Source organism: Formica exsecta, unplaced genomic scaffold (genome assembly GCF_003651465.1).
Source record: "Formica exsecta isolate Colony F162 unplaced genomic scaffold, ASM365146v1 scaffold22, whole genome shotgun sequence".
NCBI lineage: Eukaryota > Metazoa > Arthropoda > Insecta > Hymenoptera > Formicidae > Formica > Formica exsecta.
Genome location: NW_021849497.1, coordinates 11,902 through 31,478, shown reverse-complemented (window position 1 = coordinate 31,478; position 19,577 = coordinate 11,902). Strand labels below are relative to the sequence as shown.

Here is a 19,577-nt window from a genome sequence, read left to right as displayed (position 1 = left end):
AATAAATCAATTTTTAAATAAAATAAATTTTATAATTAGAACAGTTAATAATAATAATTTATCTCTTAAAATAATAAAAATATCTAACACAACAATTAGCTTCAATGCAGATCGAAAAAAAAAATTCGAAAAGTAAGAGTTGAACCAGCAATACGCAGCGTAGTAGCCGCGCGCCTTATCCATCAAGCCACGCTGCTTAGTTGCTGATCTGTACTTACAGATCCGTACATACAGATCACGCAAATTTTCAAATGCGTTTTTTTGCAAATGCTTGAGCGTTAGCTCGTATTATTTTACCATGAATTAGTGGGAGAGTAGGACTATAATATACCTCAAGCTCGGCGAAATCGGAGGGGACATAACCTGGTGTTCCCCTTGTAAGTTAATTTTTGTTTTAACGTAAACTTAGTTAATTTATGGGCCATTAACTTGAAACTTAACTTAGGTAAAAAAAATAAAATTGACTTACCCAACCCTGATATTTAGCATATACATGAATATGTACATATACAAAATGTCCCACCAAAAGTTGCTATTCCCTTTTATATTTTAAACTAAAAGAAATAGACCGTAACAAATATATATCAAATTAAATAGTTCAAACTGCCCACAAAACATTAAAAAATACAAAGTATATGCAGTGTATATACATTTATGTATATTGTATATTCTATGTATTTACTTCATTGATCAAATACACATACATTCTATGTACAGGTATGTGCAAATATAACCGGAATTATGTACATAAAAGATTCGTGTATACATCTCTCGTATATACATATGCATATGATTAGTACAATCTATGTATATACATTTTCTTTATATGTATATACTATGTATGTACACTGAAAAGCAAGAATGGTGTCCCTAGATGGCTAAATGTATATGTTGAAACCATTGAACTCTATATACATATACTGGAACGCGCCGTGCTACTCAAGATGCGGGATGACAAAGAGGGCATTGTGTGATCTTTTGTCTCTTTCTGTTGTAGGTCTTCTTTTTTAGTGGTACAATCACCGTCAAAAGTCTATGGTGACAGTGGTGTCGACTATACATATACATACATCATTGGCATCAACCAAACTTTTAGAGGTAATTGTATTGGCCGCGTTCAGCAGAGAAAACCGCTTAGTAGCAATCGAATGTGATTGGTTCTTACTTTTAGAACCAACGAACCAACGTCGAGTGTTGACAAGACGATAACTAAGCGCTTTCTCTGCTGAACGCGGGCATTATCAAAAGTGGCGGCCTAAGGGGAAAAGAGACAAAAGATCACGTAAAGCCTTATTTGTCATCCTGCGCGTTTACGCCAGGCTCATATTAATTGTATTGGCCGCGTTCAGCAGAGAAAACCGCTTAGTAGCAATCGAATGTGATTGGTTCTTACTTTTAGAACCAACGAACCAACGTCGAGTGTTGACAAGACGATAACTAAGCGCTTTCTCTGCTGAACGCGGCCATTATCAAAAGTGGCGGCCTAAGGAGAAAAGAGACAAAAGATCACGTAAAGCCTTATTTGTCATCCTGCGCGTTTACGCCAGGCTTATATGGGAAGGCGCGTTTTAGTATGTATAGAGTTCAGTGGTTGAAACATGTTCTCATTCTCTTTCTAACGAAAACCGGAATATGCGTGTGTGTATATGACTGACTGCGCGCGCAATCACAGAGTCTAGTATGTTCTTTGCAGTGACGACAGCGGTAGTCGCAGAGCAACTGTCATCACAGTCAGTTCATGCTAATTTGTCATTATTCAATATAGCCTTCACCTACCTGCTATAACAGGTTATGGGCCCAGGACCCTGTCTGCGCGAGTGTAAAAACAAGTGAAGGAACACAAGTGAAGGAAAGTGGTTGGGAAGAGCGCGTGTAGCGGCCATTACAGTAAAGATACCGGTGCAAAAGTTTTAATAGTTTCTCGATATGGCGGAGGAATCGTTAGCGAAGCACGTTACCAGATTCGATGGTAAAAACTTTCTCGGTTGGAAGTTTCAAGTGAACGCGATTCTAGCGGCATACGATATAATTGATGTGGTGAATGGCACGAGGGTCATGCCGGCTGATGCAACATCCGCCAACGCGAAAACGTGGGTTAGAGACAATGCCAAGGCTATGTTTCTCATATCGACCATGCTAGAATACGAACAGCTTGAACCGCTGGTAATATGTACAACTGCCAAAGAAATGTGGGATAGATTAAGTGTAATTCACGAACAACGATCTGCGTCGAGCAGATTACTGCTGATGCAGAAGTTCCATGAATATAGGATGAATCCGAGTGACTCTGTGATTTAACACGTGGCCAAAGTGCAAAATTTGGCGCGCCAATTGTCGGATGTTGGAGAGAACGTCTCTGAGGTCATGATCATGGCGAAGGTTCTTGTAAGCCTGACTTTAAAGTATAATAATCTTTAAACAGCCTGGGATAACATAGCCCCGGAAAGACAAACACTGGAGAATCTACAGGAGAAGCTGTTAAAAGAAGAATGTCTTCCCACGGCCGAAGACGAATCGACGAGTGCTCTAGCTGCTATAAAAAGGGTGCAGGCAAAGACAAATGCTGATTCAGACAACAGAGAAATTGAGTGAGAAAAAGAAACGTGCGAAAAAGCGCAATCAAAGCAGCGGGGACTCGTATCAGTCACGTGATTGTCGTCGTGGTGGTCGTCAAGACAGTGAACAGCGCGTGGAGCCATCTATCGAACAAGTGAGAGGACTGCTGAATGTCAATACACAAGATATACAACAGTCACGTGATTGTCGTCGTGGTGGTCGTCAAGACAGTGAACAGCGCGTGGAGCCATCTATCGAACAAGTGAGAGGACTGAATGTCAATACACAAGATGTCTGGTTTACCGACAGCGGAGCCTCTCGTCACATCACATATCGACGTGAGTGGTTTGCGAAATTTCTACCGACGGGCGACACTATATCGTTAGGCGATGATGGAGTGTGCGACGTTGCCGGCGTAGGAACGGTACTTATTGAAAAACTTGCGGACGGCAAGTGGACGAGCTGGCGCATTGTGAATGTACTCTATGTTTCAAAAATACAAAAGAATCTTTTCTCGATTGGCACGTGTACGATAAAAGGGTATGAAGTTCGGTTCAAAGAGGATCAAGTGAATATATTGCGTGATAATGTGCTTGTTGCCACTGATGTGAAACAAGAAAACAAGATTTACAGAATGTTCTTCAAAACACTGCAATTGGACAATCAAAATAAAATAAACATGTCATTGATAAGGCTGCGAGTGTGGCATGAGAGACTTGGACACGTGGGGAAGCGTCCACTACATAAACTGGTGGAAAAAGAATTTGTGGAAGGTATTACAATAAAAGACACTTCAGAATTCTTTTGCAAGTCGTGTGAACTCGGCAAAGCGCACAAGCTGCCATTCAAGAAAACAAGTGACAGAATATCGACAAAGCCTGGTGAACTGACACATAGTGACGTTTGTGGGCATATGTCGGAGGAATCCCTGGGAGGTGCAAGATTCTTCGTAATCTTCAAAGATGATGCTACGAACTATCGACACGCATATTTTATCAGACACACGTTGGACGTGTTTGAAAAATTCAAGGACTACGAATAGAAAGTCTTGAACAAATTTGAACAATCATTGAAGACAATGCGAGCGGACAATGGGCGTGAGTACTGCAATGAGGAAATGCAAAAGTATATGTCCGCAAGAGGGATTGTAATGAAGAACACTGCTCCATACACACCCGAACAAAACAGCAGATCAGAGCGAGACAATCGTACCATAGTGGAGTCTACTCGTAGGATGCTACTAGCAAAGAGACTTCCTAAATTCCTATGGACAGAAGCAATCAGCACAGCTATATATACATATATACTTAATCGGACGACAATATCGGAGATGGCTACCAAGGTCACGCCATACGAAGGACAGAAAAGAAGCCGAATCTGGGACACAAGGATCTTTGGGACTGAGGCATTTGCTCTAGTACCCAAACAATTCACCAGTAAGTTCGACGCTCGAGCCAAACAAGTTCTCCTGGTTATCAAGGTGAGTCTAAGAATTGCAGACTTAATGATTCCAAGACAAGAAAGGTTTCAGTATCACTCAACGTAACGTTCAACGAAAGATTCAGCGGAGCAACTATGATGACGAGAAGATAATGAGGAGAAGCAAAAAGAGACAGAGGTGATGATTCCATTGGTTCGAGAAGAAGAGGAAGCTGATGAGGAACAAATCACCCAGGATGAAGAAGAAGAGGAGCAAGCAGAGAGGAGAAAACTCGTCAATCGTCTGCAATCAGGCAATTAAGACCTGAGAGATCGATCTACAATGAAAACTCCAGCAAAGTACGAAATGAATCTAGCTGAATTTAATACACCGGACTCGTACGCAGAAGCAGCAAGCAGTGTTAACAAAGAGAAGTGGATAAAAGCTATTCAGGAGGAACTAAAAGCCCACGAAGAAAATCAGATTTGGGAGATTGTTCAACGAGAAAGCTTGAAGAAGACAATCGATTCGAAATGGGTTTTCAAGATCATACGGGGTGCTGAAAAGGGAAAGTGCCGATTCAAAGCCAGACTGTGTGCACGAGGATTTATGCAGAAGGCAAGAATCGACTATATCGACACATTTGCTCCAGTAGTTAGATATGACTCGCTGCGTATATTGCTGGCGGTAGTGATACAAGAGGACTTGGAGCTACTACAGTTCGATATTATAACTGCTCTTCTGTACGGAGATCTTGAAGAAGAAATTTTTATGGAGGTTCCGGAGGACTTTGACACTTGGAAAAGTGATGAAAACAGCAGTGACGTTGTATGTAAATTACAAAAATCACTTTACGGCTTAAAACAGGCTCCAAGATGTTGGAACTCGAAATTTTGTGAGTTCTTGAGGCAATTTAAATTTGTCAGAATGGAAGCTGATAAATGTGTTTTTCGACCTATGTGAACTTGGCACCAGAGCTGCCAGATTGCAGACGCAACAGCACGCTCACAGCATGTGAAAGGGATAGGCTGGCAACGCACATTAAAGCATGAGTCCTCGTCCATGCGTGCGCGACGCTCAGCCAGCTTCGGGATATAGAAGAAGACAGACATAACATCCTTTGTCTCTTTCTCTCTTGAGTTGTAGATATAGCATGGCTATATGATCCTCGAAATCTTGAGCTGGCGAGTTGGCTATGCGACGTGCGCTTATTATTAATCTTTTTTCATTAATTATTTTTTTATAAACTTTTACATATTAAGTAAAATTAATCGTAACATATAAAAATAAATATTACACAAAAAATAGATATAAAATTGAAATATAAATTAAATAATTAATTTATATAGAAACTGATAAATTTCTGTTTATGACTTTTTTATGTCAGATTATTGTAAGTGCCTTAAAAATCGTGGCGACCGTTACGAGGACCACCCTGTATAAATCCATTCTTGGCCATACATGTACGCCTTTTTATTAAAAAAGATTTCTTATCTGAAAAAATAACAGTAATAAAATAATATTCAAATTTATGGATGTTGTTTATTATATTCCTGTTATTCTCATTGTATTTAAATTGTATTATAATGTACGACATACATATTGTTGCTTAACGGAAACCGCGAGAAAGTGGTAGTTTCTTCTGTCAGGAAGATGAAAAAAAAATGTGAAAAATTGTATCAATTCAAAGGTTCATAATAAACATTGTAATGATACAAAAATCATGAATAATGATAAAAACTATTTTTTTCAAAATACTGTTGCGTCCCTGGATTTCATCCTTGTATCAGAAGTATGCCGCCTCCGAGAGATAGTTTCCAAGCGCGTTGCCGGGGGTTTGTTTAACAACAACGGGAGACATTTTGAAAGAGAGCCGCCATCTTAGTCTCGCGACGGATGACATTCCGTGCAGACGTATTTGCCGATTACGATATTATAATTATTATTTGTTCTGAGTTCTGTGTTTGGTTGAGTTCCATTATTAAAGTTCCTTTTGTTTTTTCTAATAAAGTGTATTCTTTATTTACGGCGTGGTACGCGAGTGACGATTGTGTTTCGCGTGTTTGAGATTTATCGAGATAGCCCGCGGCCGCAACAATACTTTACAAATGTATTAAAATATTATAATTTTGTGTATGTCATATTAACTATACATATATTTAAAGACACATATGAGGTGCGTCCTAAAAATAATGAGAATGATTTCCAAAAAAATCCTTTTATTCAAAAAACATACAATTAGGCTCGATCACCTTCAAAGTAAGCCCCCTGAAACTGAACACGATTCCAGCGACGCTGCCATCCTTCGTAGCAGTGCTGGAAGTCTTCATATGAGAGATTGTTCAGAGCCCTCGTCGCGGCTGACTGAACGAGAGTGAAAAACAAAAGTGCACTTTTGTAATGTACCGACGCTTCGAAAGGCTCGGGCTCAACTGAGGATAGTCCGGCCGTATACTTGAGATACCCCCGCAACAACCTCCATCCCCATTTTCCTCACGCAGTCCTCGTGGGAAGTATAAAAAAATAATTCTCATTACTTTTGAGACGCACCTCATATATATAAATATAGCAATTATTTCAAATTTTCTAATCAATAAAAAGTTAATTGTTTACATTTCCCAAAATATGTAGCATATAAATACAGGGTGTCCTAGACCACCCGTACACCCCTTTTCTTTCAAAAACTAAGCATTTTAGAGAAAAACGATGGCATCGTTAAGGTTAAGTCAAGGACACTTTTACTTTCTTAAATGGAATCCCCTATTTTTTATTGCATATTCTTATAGCTTATGTCGAGAGCTTTCCAAAACATTATAATAATGTATTTTTTCATAAAGTACTTTTCGAGTTATTTTATATTTTAATCATTAAAGGCATTTTTCGCTTCCGGCAATCTTTTGTTACGCTCGATAGCGCATTTTGTTTTGTGACAGTATCGATTATTTCTACACGTGTGCGCGATGTCATAAGTGTAAGCGCTAGATCAAATATTTATTCGAAAATTTTAATTTTGAATAAAAAATTTCAAGTGTATATTCGCTATTGAAAGCCATTCACGAAGGTGTTGTGAATTGCAATGGATCCAGTATTTCCTGACAACGGTAAGCAATATTTCTATTACACAAAATTGTATATAATTTTTGAACCTCTGTTATACATATAGAATGTTTATTATCTAATGATAACAAACTTTGTATGGATACATATATATAATCTAGTATAAAAACTTCAAAAGTCGTAACCATCGTGATCATCTAACGAGGTTATGAATAAATCGTCAACAGATATTCCAAATATTGGAGAGGAAAGTGTTGATATTTCATCTCAAAGTCCAGAGGATCAATCCCTTCGATGCAAATTACAAAAGATGCCTGTGCAGAATCTTCCTGCCAAACAAACAAGTTTTGCGTGGAAACACTACACAAAACATAATGACACATCAGCCAAATGCTGTTTCTGTGAAAAAATCGTAAAACATAGTAGAAATACCACAAACCTAATGCAGTATCTTTCAAGGAAGCATGAGATATTAATATCACAACCATATAAGAGAAGAAAATGTAATTCTGACTCGGAGTCTTCTAAAGGAAGTTATGGATCTGTTAGCAAAGTTCTTCAGATTTCTAAAAGAAAGAAACTCCAATTGGTATGATTTTTAAAATGCAAAATACATGATATAAATTTTTTATTGATATGTTCTAAAAATAATAATTACAGGGCAATAAATCACGAATTGACGATGCTTTTAGCAGGATAAAGTCCTTCAACACACGTACAGGACTCGTTCCTTGTGTGCGCTACCCCCTCCACATGCGCTGGTAGCGGGCAGAAGCCGCAGAGTTTGCATCACTGCTGCTATTTCGGTTATCGATTCTATTCGTGACTTAGGTATAATATTTTGTGCTGATTTCTCCTTTGTAAAACATATTTAGGCTATTACGAGACATTTAAAAAGCTTGAATTTGTTATGCGGTCTTGTAAATATTTTAATAATATTTATAGGTTACAACTATTATTTTGCTCGTTAGTTAGACCACAGTTGAAATATGCCGCCATCGTTTGGGCTCCGTACCAAATTAAATATTGTGCAATGATGGAGACAATCCATCGCTTTCTCTGGAGAGTTAGTTTTCTTACGGAGAATCCAATGTGTTATTCCGACTATACATATGATTATATGATTATATGATTATGTGAAATATGTTTAAGTTTGTAATATTAGAAAGTAGAAGAAGATATTTAGATTTGTTGTTTTTTTTTTAAATTGGTTAGTGAGGATATTATTTGCCCGGACTTATTGGATCGCGTAAAGTTGCATATTCCAGCCAAGCCTCTCAGAAACAATTTAATTTTTTATGAGAAAGTGCATCCTGCTTCTTACGGCAAATTCAAACCTCTGAATCGGCCATGTTTACTGGCTAATGAATTCTCTGATCGCGTGGATTTCTTCCAAATATCTCTTAGTTCTTAACGATCATTATTTCGTTAGATTTTCTTTATTCTATTTTATTTTATTTTTTTTTTATATATATTTTTGTTGTAATTTGTTATGTCTGTCTTTTCTCATTTATTCTCTTAGCATCTTATTCTGTGTTTTTTGTTGATGTTGAAATTGTAATTACATTTCTTTTTTGTACTAAAGGGACCTCTTTTCGGTTTATAAATAAATAAATAAATAAATTATTTGTAGATGACGGGTTATAATTGCTGCGAAATCAGAGAAAGTTCTGACTATTTTCAATTTATTTCGAGAATCATTTTATATAACTATTGGTGATGTATATTACTTTACAGCAATAGAGATCAAACGTAATCGAGAATTGAAAACATTATTTATATATCAAAAGACATATATTAAAAAAATAATTGAGAAGTTCGGTATGATTAATGCGTAAAAGTGTGCCCGCGAATTCTCATGTAATTCTAAATCCAATTGAGACTGGAGAATGCAAATGTAAGAGATTATCTTATCGCAAAGCGATCGGTTCATCACTGTTTGTAGCAACAATTTTGCGACCAGATATCACTTTTACAGTTAGTAATGTCAGTAAATATGTTATTGAACATGATAATAATTATTGGAACAACGCATCATGCACTATCTCTTAGGAACGATTTACAAATTACAGTATTTTATACGAAGATGACACAAAACATTCCAGTCTCATTGGATACTCCGATGTCGTAGGCAAGACTTACAAGGGCTATTTTATCATTTATCTGCTTCAGCACATCCGCCATATATTTGGAAGTAGCTACCGATTATTCGACCGAAGAATTCATTGTCGCATACAAATGCTTTATCAGATGTCAAGGCCTCTGCTCATCCATAACGAGTGACTGCAGTGCCAATCTCATAGGCGCCAACGGAGAACTAAAGAAAATGTTCATTGCTTACTCTCAAGAATGGACTCACATCGTAAATCCATCGCGAACGATGGATGTGACGTGGAGATTTAACTCTCCTTCCGCTTCACGCTTTGGTGGAAAATGGGAGGCTGGAATAAAATCAGTCAAATTTCATTTCCGTCAAGTCATCGGTGACACACTGTTCATTTATGAAATAACCTATGAAAAACTGTCAACGCTCTTAATTCAAATCAAAGCTATCTTAAACTCGCGTCCACTAGCCGCTTTTTCAGACGATTCCTCTAACGCTTCCGCTTTTATACCTGAACACTTTCTCGTGCGATCAGCGCTCGCTACCGTCCCGGAACCGTCTCTCGAGGAACTATTTCGGAATCGGCTATCACGCTTGCAATTGCTACGTCAGATGACAGAATCCTTCTGGCAATAATAGTCCTCGGAGTACCTGCATCAGTTGCAGGTCTCATCCAAGTGGAATCGTAAGCAAAACTCCTTTAAAAAGGACGTTCTTGTATTCATCAAGGACAAATGCTTTCCTCCGTCAAATGGCCTCTCGGGCGTATAATTGATGTGCATCCTGATGCTGACGGAATCGATCGAATAGTGACTGTCGAAACAGCAACTTCAACTCTTAAGAGATCTATAGTAAAATTGTGTTTTACCGAACGCTAACGAAGACTCTGTTACGTCCTGCCGATTCCACGATTCCTACCTTCCACGAAATTACGGCAAGGATCGTCGATTGGTAATAAGTCTCTCAGTAAATAGAACGTCTTGCACCACACAACTTTTTATACATTTCATCAATTATCAGTAAATATATCCATGAGTAACCGCGAGGAAAACAAAAAGAACTACGCCAACCTTCTCTAGGTAAATAAAAAAATAGTATAATAGATATCTCATACAATAAAATTCTCCAGTGAAACAACAATGAAACAACTAAAAGACGATGAAAACACCTTACGAAATATGTAATAACAACAACCGCAGCAATATCGATTAAAATCATAGAAAAATAAGATTGTCCTTGACAACATATGTCAAGGTCAAGGTTATTGGGGCTGGGTCCCCTATTCGCTATATTTACCAGATCTTTGTTATCCATCTTAGAATCACGTGCGCACAAATCTGTCGAAAAATGTTCAATGGACTTTCGACCTGACATCGACGAACTATAAAAAGGGAGCTCGCGAGACTCGCACAAACAGTTTTTCGTCAATTAGTCAGCTAATCAGTTTTCGTCAAATCCAGTTTTTTTCGGCAGTCAGTCAGTCATTCAGTCATTCTTAGTTTTCGTCAGTTATTTATTCACAACATAGTGCACCACCGAGTTTTCGCCAGTGTCTTCACTCGTCATCCGGAGATCCAATCACACCACGAGACTTAGAGCGACCCAGAGCGTAAGAAAAATCAACTCTTTTATTGTTCCGAAAAAACAATAAAAAGTAAGCCTCAACTAATCAATTTTTATTCATATACGCGATAGAAATTAGGGATGTTTATCGATTAATCAAAATGGTCGATAGTTTTCTTTCTAATAATCGATTAATCGGTTCGATGTTTTCTTCATCCGATACATTGATGTTCGATTGTTTATGTCAGACATCGATAATTTTTTTCTTATTATTTTCTATTGTAAGGTTGCACCTTACCCCGCGCCATCAAGGTTTAGTTCGCTGACGCTTCTGCGCAGGCGCAATGACGTCACGGTGACGTCAGTATTGGTGATTGGCCAAGGCTGCGTTTTGGAAACTTGAAACATCATCCGTGTGCGCGAGCATCGTTGAATAGCGTGGGAATTGGGAATAGCGTAGGTCTGCGTACACGTGTAATGTATGTGCCCAAGTTAAAAGACTCGCGGTAGTAGAAATTTATCTTAAGTAAGTACGGCTGCAGCAGAGCGCACCGTTTTATACCCGGAGGAGTAAGAGAAAATCGTCTGTTTTTCTCTGCCCTGTTGCACAGGATAATTCAAGGGAATAGAGTACAGGCATTTTTCGCTTCCGGCAATCTTTTGTTACGCTCGATAGCGCATTTTGTTTTGTGACAGTATCGATTATTTCTACACGTGTGCGCGATGTCATAAGTGTAAGCGCTAGATCAAATATCTATTCGAAAATTTTAATTTTGAATAAAAAATTTCAAGTGTATATATTCGCTATTGAAAGCCATTCACGAAGGTGTTGTGAATTGCAATGGATCCAGTATTTCCTGACAACGGTAAGCAATATTTCTATTACACAAAATTGTATATAATTTTTGAACCTCTGTTATACATATAGAATGTTTATTATCTAATGATAACAAACTTTGTATGGATACATATATATAATCTAGTATAAAAACTTCAAAAGTCGTAACCATCGTGATCATCTAACGAGGTTATGAATAAATCGTCAACAGATATTCCAAATATTGGAGAGGAAAGTGTTGATATTTCATCTCAAAGTCCAGAGGATCAATCCCTTCGATGCAAATTACAAAAGATGCCTGTGCAGAATCTTCCTGCCAAACAAACAAGTTTTGCGTGGAAACACTACACAAAACATAATGACACATCAGCCAAATGCTGTTTCTGTGAAAAAATCGTAAAACATAGTAGAAATACCACAAACCTAATGCAGTATCTTTCAAGGAAGCATGAGATATTAATATCACAACCATATAAGAGAAGAAAATGTAATTCTGACTCGGAGTCTTCTAAAGGAAGTTATGGATCTGTTAGCAAAGTTCTTCAGATTTCTAAAAGAAAGAAACTCCAATTGGTATGATTTTTAAAATGCAAAATACATGATATAAATTTTTTATTGATATGTTCTAAAAATAATAATTACAGGGCAATCAATCACGAATTGACGATGCTTTTAGCAGGATAAAGTCCTTCAAAGGTTGGTGAAAAATTAAAAAACAATTGTTTTTAATATATATATATATAATAATTAAAATAATAATAATGTTTTCAGAGGGTGGACATACTGCAGATAGAATAACATTGTCAATTATGTATATGATTGCCGTTGACAAACTCCCACTCTCTACTGTAGAGGCAAAGGGATTCAAGGTGCTTATGAAAGCTACAGCTCCCTTATATAACATTCCAAGTAGGAAGACCATTACAAACATGATGGGAGCAAGATATGAAATGATGAAAGAACAGTTCAAAGAAAAAATTAAAGTATACTTTAACATGTGACAACTGGACCGATGTTACTAATCAGAGTTATCTTGGTGTAACCATCCATTACCTGGGAGCTGATTGTGAGATGAAAAATGGATATTTGGGAGTTTTACCATTAGATAAGAATCATACCAGTGATTACTTACATGACTCTTTATTGAAGGTTATGGAGGATTTCCACATAGACTCAAACAAGGTCATGGCTGTGGTTAGCGATAGTGCAGCAAATATTAGAAGCGCAGTTATCAAATTAGTTGGAAGTAGTAAACAATTATCTTGTTTCGCGCACATCCTATCCCATTTGGTGCCGAACGCACTACTGTCCATCCAACCTGCCATGGGAATTATAAGTAAAGTAAAAAAGATTGTGAGACTCACCAGACACAGTATTGTCGCATCCGATGAATTGAAAAGACTGCAGAAACGTGATGGAAAAACCGACGGAACGGTCTTGAAGTTTATCCAGGATATTGAAACGCGATGGAATACAACATGATGGGTACTACATGTTAGAGCGTTTTTTGGCACTAGAGGAATATGTTTATTCAGTAATATCAAAATGTACCAATATGCCAGATATGCTCTCAAGGACTGAAATTTCGGTTCTAAAAGATTTGGTAGCATTGATGAATTCTGTCGCAAGTGTAATTACCAAGATAAGCGAGGAAAACTATCCCACTTGTAGCGTCATGATTCCAATTATCCACTGCATGACAGCAGCTATTACTGATTGCGTGACTGCAACAGAAATTGGCAACGAGTTTCAGGCGAAGTTGCTCAATCAGATCAACAATAAATTTCAACATCTGGAATTGACTCGAATTCTCGCAATCTCAACAATTTTAGATCCTCGCTTCAAACGACTGCACTTCAAAACTGCTTTAGCAGCTTCCAATGCAATCCAAGATATTGACAATCAGATGAGAAAGATCTCTAGTTATAAAACAAAAAAGGCAATAGAAAACGATCAAGATGTTAATAATGTGAAGAGTTCAACTCCAAATCTGTGGCATTTTTACGATAATCTTGTGATGAAAAATAGAGAGGTAACTGATACAGATTCTAAAAGTTTGAATCTGGAATTGAAACAATATTTGCATCAGCCGGTGATTAAGCGTTCAGAGAATGCTTTCAACCATTGGGAATTACTGAAGCCTGCATTTCCACTATTGTCCAAATTGGCATTGCAGTATCTGAGCATTATTTCAACCTCAGTGCCATGCGAACGTTTATTTTCACATGCTGGGAATGTAAAAACTGATAATCGCAGTCGTCTTACTGGTGAGCATCTCAATGTGTTATTATTTTTTAGCAGTATGTCAAATGAAGAATGGGGACTAACATAAAAATACTGTGTGTGTGTATGTGGTTTTATTTGTTTGCTCTGTCTTCCTTTCTTTACTTTTTTATTTGTTCTTCTTTCCTAAGTGAGATTCATCTTTTATTGGAAAGCTAAACCTTTATTTACTAATTTTAATTTCATTTTTATAAATATATTTAATTGCGCACTAATTGTATAGGATGTTTGTATACACATTACTTCTAATTAAATAGAACTTCCATTTTGAACTATTCCCTTAAAAAATATGCCACTAACTCTTTATTGAAGGTTATGGAGGATTTCCACATAGACTCAAACAAGGTCATGGCTGTGGTTAGCGATAGTGCAGCAAATATTAGAAGCGCAGTTATCAAATTAGTTGGAAGTAGTAAACAATTATCTTGTTTCGCGCACATCCTATCCCATTTGGTGCCGAACGCACTACTGTCCATCCAACCTGCCATGGGAATTATAAGTAAAGTAAAAAAGATTGTGAGACTCACCAGACACAGTATTGTCGCATCCGATGAATTGAAAAGACTGCAGAAACGTGATGGAAAAACCGACGGAACGGTCTTGAAGTTTATCCAGGATATTGAAACGCGATGGAATACAACATAATGGGTACTACATGTTAGAGCGTTTTTTTGGCACTAGAGGAATATGTTTATCCAGTAATATCAAAATGTACCAATATGCCAGATATGCTCTCAAGGACTGAAATTTCGGTTCTAAAAGATTTGGTAGCATTGATGAATTCTGTCGCAAGTGTAATTACCAAGATAAGCGAGGAAAACTATCCCACTTGTAGCGTCATGATTCCAATTATCCACTGCATGACAGCAGCTATTACTGATTGCGTGACTGCAACAGAAATTGGCAACGAGTTTCAGGCGAAGTTGCTCAATCAGATCAACAATAAATTTCAACATCTGGAATTGACTCGAATTCTCGCAATCTCAACAATTTTAGATCCTCGCTTCAAACGACTGCACTTCAAAACTGCTTTAGCAGCTTCCAATGCAATCCAAGATATTGACAATCAGATGAGAAAGATCTCTAGTTATAAAACAAAAAAGGCAATAGAAAACGATCAAGATGTTAATAATGTGAAGAGTTCAACTCCAAATCTGTGGCATTTTTACGATAATCTTGTGATGAAAAATAGAGAGGTAACTGATACAGATTCTAAAAGTTTGAATCTGGAATTGAAACAATATTTGCATCAGCCGGTGATTAAGCGTTCAGAGAATGCTTTCAACCATTGGGAATTACTGAAGCCTGCATTTCCACTATTGTCCAAATTGGCATTGCAGTATCTGAGCATTATTTCAACCTCAGTGCCATGCGAACGTTTATTTTCACATGCTGGGAATGTAAAAACTGATAATCGCAGTCGTCTTACTGGTGAGCATCTCAATGTGTTATTATTTTTTAGCAGTATGTCAAATGAAGAATGGGGACTAACATAAAAATACTGTGTGTGTGTATGTGGTTTTATTTGTTTGCTCTGTCTTCCTTTCTTTACTTTTTTATTTGTTCTTCTTTCCTAAGTGAGATTCATCTTTTATTGGAAAGCTAAACCTTTATTTACTAATTTTAATTTCATTTTTATAAATATATTTAATTGCGCACTAATTGTATAGGATGTTTGTATACACATTACTTCTAATTAAATAGAACTTCCATTTTGAACTATTCCCTTAAAAAATATGCCACTATTTCCTTTCTTACTCATGAAGTACCAGGAGTTAGCAGCACCACATTAATTTATCATACAATGCCTTGATTTATGGATTATGGATTATGGTTTTGGTTTGCTATGAAAGCATGTACATTTCACAAGTCGTGATTGGCCGTAATAATAATTTCTGAAAATTATTTATAGTGACAGCTGACAGCAACATTTGGAAAGTGCACCGCAGCATTTCGGAAACCTGTTTCTGATGGGAAATTTTATTAACAAAAGAATAAATAAAATAAATTATATTCATTAATTCGCGTTATTCCTCTATAAAGCCATTGACTTTTCAACTATTCTTATAATTAAAAAATGTTCCTTTATTTTGGAAAATAATCGATGTATCGATACTTTTTGTAAATGATTGATTAATCAACATCGATGTATTCAAACGTCGATTAATTTAATATCGATTTTTTTCACACATCGCCCATCCCTAATAGAAATCTTATTATTTACACTGGTTCCGTAGTGAGAACCAGATCGGGCAAATTATATATCTTACGACCCGCTGCACGAATCAGATCCATCGGAAGGTGTTGACCCGAGCTTCTACAAATTCGAACCTTACCAATCTAGCGATTACTAGGAGTAGGTTTAGCTCATCACACGCGCACACAGACACACAAACAATCACACGATCCACCGAACCTACAACCCTTCCTCTTTCCCCCTACCATTTTTCGCCTAGCTACTCTCCCGTGTATTCTCCCGAACGCCTGAACTCTCCTTCCCCTGAACCACTACTCTCCCCGCAATCATTTTCCTCCCTATCAACAGTCGTTCTCAATAATTCGCATCCTCCTTCTTCTTAATCTTCCGAATCGGATGATTTCGAGAAGGCAATCCAGGAATTTATCAATGAACTTCCTGATTTAGAAGCAGAGTCATCCTATCAAAACTAAGCACGATTTAAAAATTTCCTTATGTATTTCCTCATTCAATGATCCATTTTCCACACTGACGTATTTTTACACTTTATTTTTTGATATTTTCTGAAAGATAATCACATATTGTATTTACCAGTCAGAGATTTAATCTTAACGATAGAATCTTTCTCTAATTAGTCTGGCTGATATCTCCCGAACTTGTGTAACACCCGCGAAGAGATAAGCTCAACCATACACAAACACATTTACACTCACACGATTAATATTATCATCTTTTATATATACAGAGTGTCCTAGACCAACCGTACACCCCTTTTCTTTCAAAAACTAAGCATTTTAGAGAAAAACATTTTGAACAAAAATTGTATGGTTTTGAGGGGAACATAAGATGGTGTCATTGGTTTGACCTTGGATGGCATCGTTAAGGTCAAGTCAAGGACACCTTTAATTTCTTAAATGGAATCCTTTATTTTTCATTGCATATTCTTATAGCTTATCCCGAAAGCTTTTCAAAACACTAATAAATTATTTTTTTATTAAGTACTTTTTGAGTTATTTTATATTTTAATCTGACTTTTTCTCTAAAATGCTTAGTTTTTGAAAGAAAAGTTCCATTTAAAAAATTGAAGGTGACCTTCACGTGTCCTTATAACGATGCCATCCAAGGTCAAACCAATGACACCATCTTATGTTCCCCTCAAAACCATACAATTTTTGTTGAAAACATTTTTCTCTAAAATGCTTAGTTTTTGAAAGAAAAGGGGTGTACTGGTGGTCTAGGACACCCTGTATATATATATAACATGTATTTAAACCTTCATTTTTCTAATGAATAAAATTATATTTTTATTTAACTAATCAAACATTTCTTAACCCCTCTGTCGTTCCCAGTACGAAGATCGCACTAAGTTCCATCTCGCGTAAAAGGAATTAAATTCCTTGACCGAAAAGGGACCACTGAGCGAACGTCTGAATAAACAGCGTAATAGCGACCCGAACGGTCATTTACCTAACTTTCAGACCTGCGAGTTCGTTCGACACGATTCTTATATCGCAAAGCATCTGATTTCGGGATAATTAAGATAGTTGTTGCGCCCTTCCATTGACTCATCCTTCCTCGAGTCTGGATGTAACAACTCAAAAAAGACTATTTCAATTTCTATTCCGCAAGCTTTTTGAAAAAGATACTCTTATTTTGTCAATATAAAGTTGACAAGGCGGGCGGAATGTTCGGGCAAAACTCTAACTCGAATTCCAATTTATAATAATTTAATAATTCTCACTTCAATTCATTTAATTAAAATAAATTCTCGAAAGATTTATTCGTTATCACATTTGTATCATTTAAATCTCTGTTTATCTTAATTTTCTATATTATATCACTCTCTATTATATTCTCTTTAAACCGCTTTCGACAGCACGCGGATTTGCGCTAGTTTTTCTAACTGTTTACCTCGATATCACTCATATATGTATACACACATTTATACTTACGCACATATACATTAAACGGCATCCACACATTCAAATCTCTAGCTACCGCGATTTTAAAATCTATGTACTGATAAGGGAACCTCTCGCGAACCCGAAAATTCTTATTTTGGTGAAACTTTACAGACATGTAGAGGAGGTTAATAGATGAATTTAGAAATTTTCAGTTGCTATCCAAAAACGATTCTAAGGGGTGAAAGCACCTCACATACGTAAAGCGGCTTTTTGCTTTTTCTCGATATATCTCGAAAACTATTCGAGATATCAAAAAATGTTTTATACAAAAATTTTATGGTAAAAACAGTTCTATTTAACCACATTAATAAAAATTTGAAAAAATTATTTTTTAAAAAGATTTCTGAAAAATTTTTAGAACCGTTTTTGGGCAGCAACTGAAAATTTCTAAATTCATCTATTGATCCCCCTTATATGTCTAAAGTTTCATCAAAATCAAAATTTTCGGGTTTGCGAGGTTCCCTTGTGAGTGTCTGTCAAAGCCCATAGTCATCTCGAAACCGTTACTCAATAAAGCTCGAAAAACACACCTGGTATTAATCTCTAATCATCTTAGTAATTCTTTCAAATCTCGATAATTTGGATGTCTCCAGCAACCATCAGTTCACATATTTCAGGCTATTCATCAAACAATAATTACTTACATATGTATGAGAGTTTCGCCAATTCTTCGGGGCATACTTGTTCAACTTATTTTCGGAATCCACAAAGAGGTACTCGCCATCTGAAATAGTAAAAATGATTCGTTTATTTTAAGATTCATTTATTTTATTTATTTCATCCATTTTTAACGGAGAAGAAACGCTCTAATACAGAGCTAATAATACACATCAAAATTAATATAAATCAAAGTCGAAAAAAAGTAATTAATAGAAATTCACAACTTGAGTAAAAATTTCAGCTTAAATATGATAATAGCATTCTCTTTCATATGATATTAAACTAACGAGAAAGAAATAACGAGAAAGAATTATTTTAGTTGAATTTAAATTTGGATGAAAAAAATTCATGTGCGTCGGAAAATCATTTGTCAGCAAGCACATACGGTGGTAGGTTCAACAAAAAATAATTGATTGTATCTAAGCGATTTTAAAGGAACACGTGGATTGATTTGCTCGAGTAGATCAGGAGTAACCATTTACAGTTTAGACACAAATCCAATAAAACTCTACAATTTTTTTAAAATTAGCAATTTTAGATCTTTCAGTAAATAGTCATAGTTGTGATCAAAAAAGTTCGTCGGTATATGCAAGTTAAAACTAACGCGATGAAGAAAATGGTCTTAAATCTTCTTAAGCAGAGCACATTGATTTGCGTGAAAAGGAAACCAAACGATTGAGGCATATTCTAATTGCGGTCTCACAAGGGTGCAATACAATAATTTCATTTTTTTTTACACGGTCGGCTTATGAAACCAAGTCTCTTGAACGTAGAGCTTGTAATGAGATGTATATGTTTCTTAAAGGATAAGTCATAGCAAAATTACACCCCTAAATCCCGAATAGAATTAATAGCCAAGAGAGGAGTTCCATTCAAAACGTAAAAACGCAAATATCTAATAAATATAACGATAATGATAATGATAATGAAAAAAA

At 36.4% G+C, this 19,577-nt stretch overlaps 2 protein-coding genes across 8 annotated transcripts in view; one reads left to right on the top strand and one right to left on the bottom strand.

Moving 5' to 3' along the window:
- Window positions 1-19,577, bottom strand: part of LOC115235387 (protein expanded-like) — a 45,639-nt gene that overhangs the window by 23,646 nt on the left and 2,416 nt on the right. Inside the window, exon 2 of the mRNA XM_029807147.1 lies at window positions 18,627-18,706. Within this exon, the coding sequence (XP_029663007.1) occupies window positions 18,627-18,706 (80 nt within the window). The remainder of the gene's footprint in view (window positions 1-18,626; window positions 18,707-19,577) is intronic.
- Window positions 7,008-16,768, top strand: LOC115235390 (zinc finger BED domain-containing protein 1-like). 7 transcript variants are annotated; one of them, XM_029807154.1, is made up of 6 exons: window positions 11,107-11,566; window positions 11,750-12,111; window positions 12,183-12,234; window positions 12,310-12,687; window positions 14,134-15,252; window positions 15,734-15,978. In XM_029807154.1, exons 5-6 carry the CDS (start codon window positions 14,541-14,543, stop codon window positions 15,790-15,792), a joined length of 771 nt encoding a protein of 256 aa, XP_029663014.1. In that variant the 5' UTR covers window positions 11,107-11,566; window positions 11,750-12,111; window positions 12,183-12,234; window positions 12,310-12,687; window positions 14,134-14,540; the 3' UTR covers window positions 15,793-15,978. The 7 variants fall into 7 exon arrangements, 5 of the variants coding, with proteins under 5 accessions (XP_029663016.1, XP_029663012.1, XP_029663011.1 ...); XR_003884019.1 differs by having other exon boundaries at window positions 11,115-11,566; XM_029807152.1 differs by lacking the exon at window positions 14,134-15,252 and having other exon boundaries at window positions 11,106-11,566; window positions 12,310-13,805; window positions 15,734-16,768.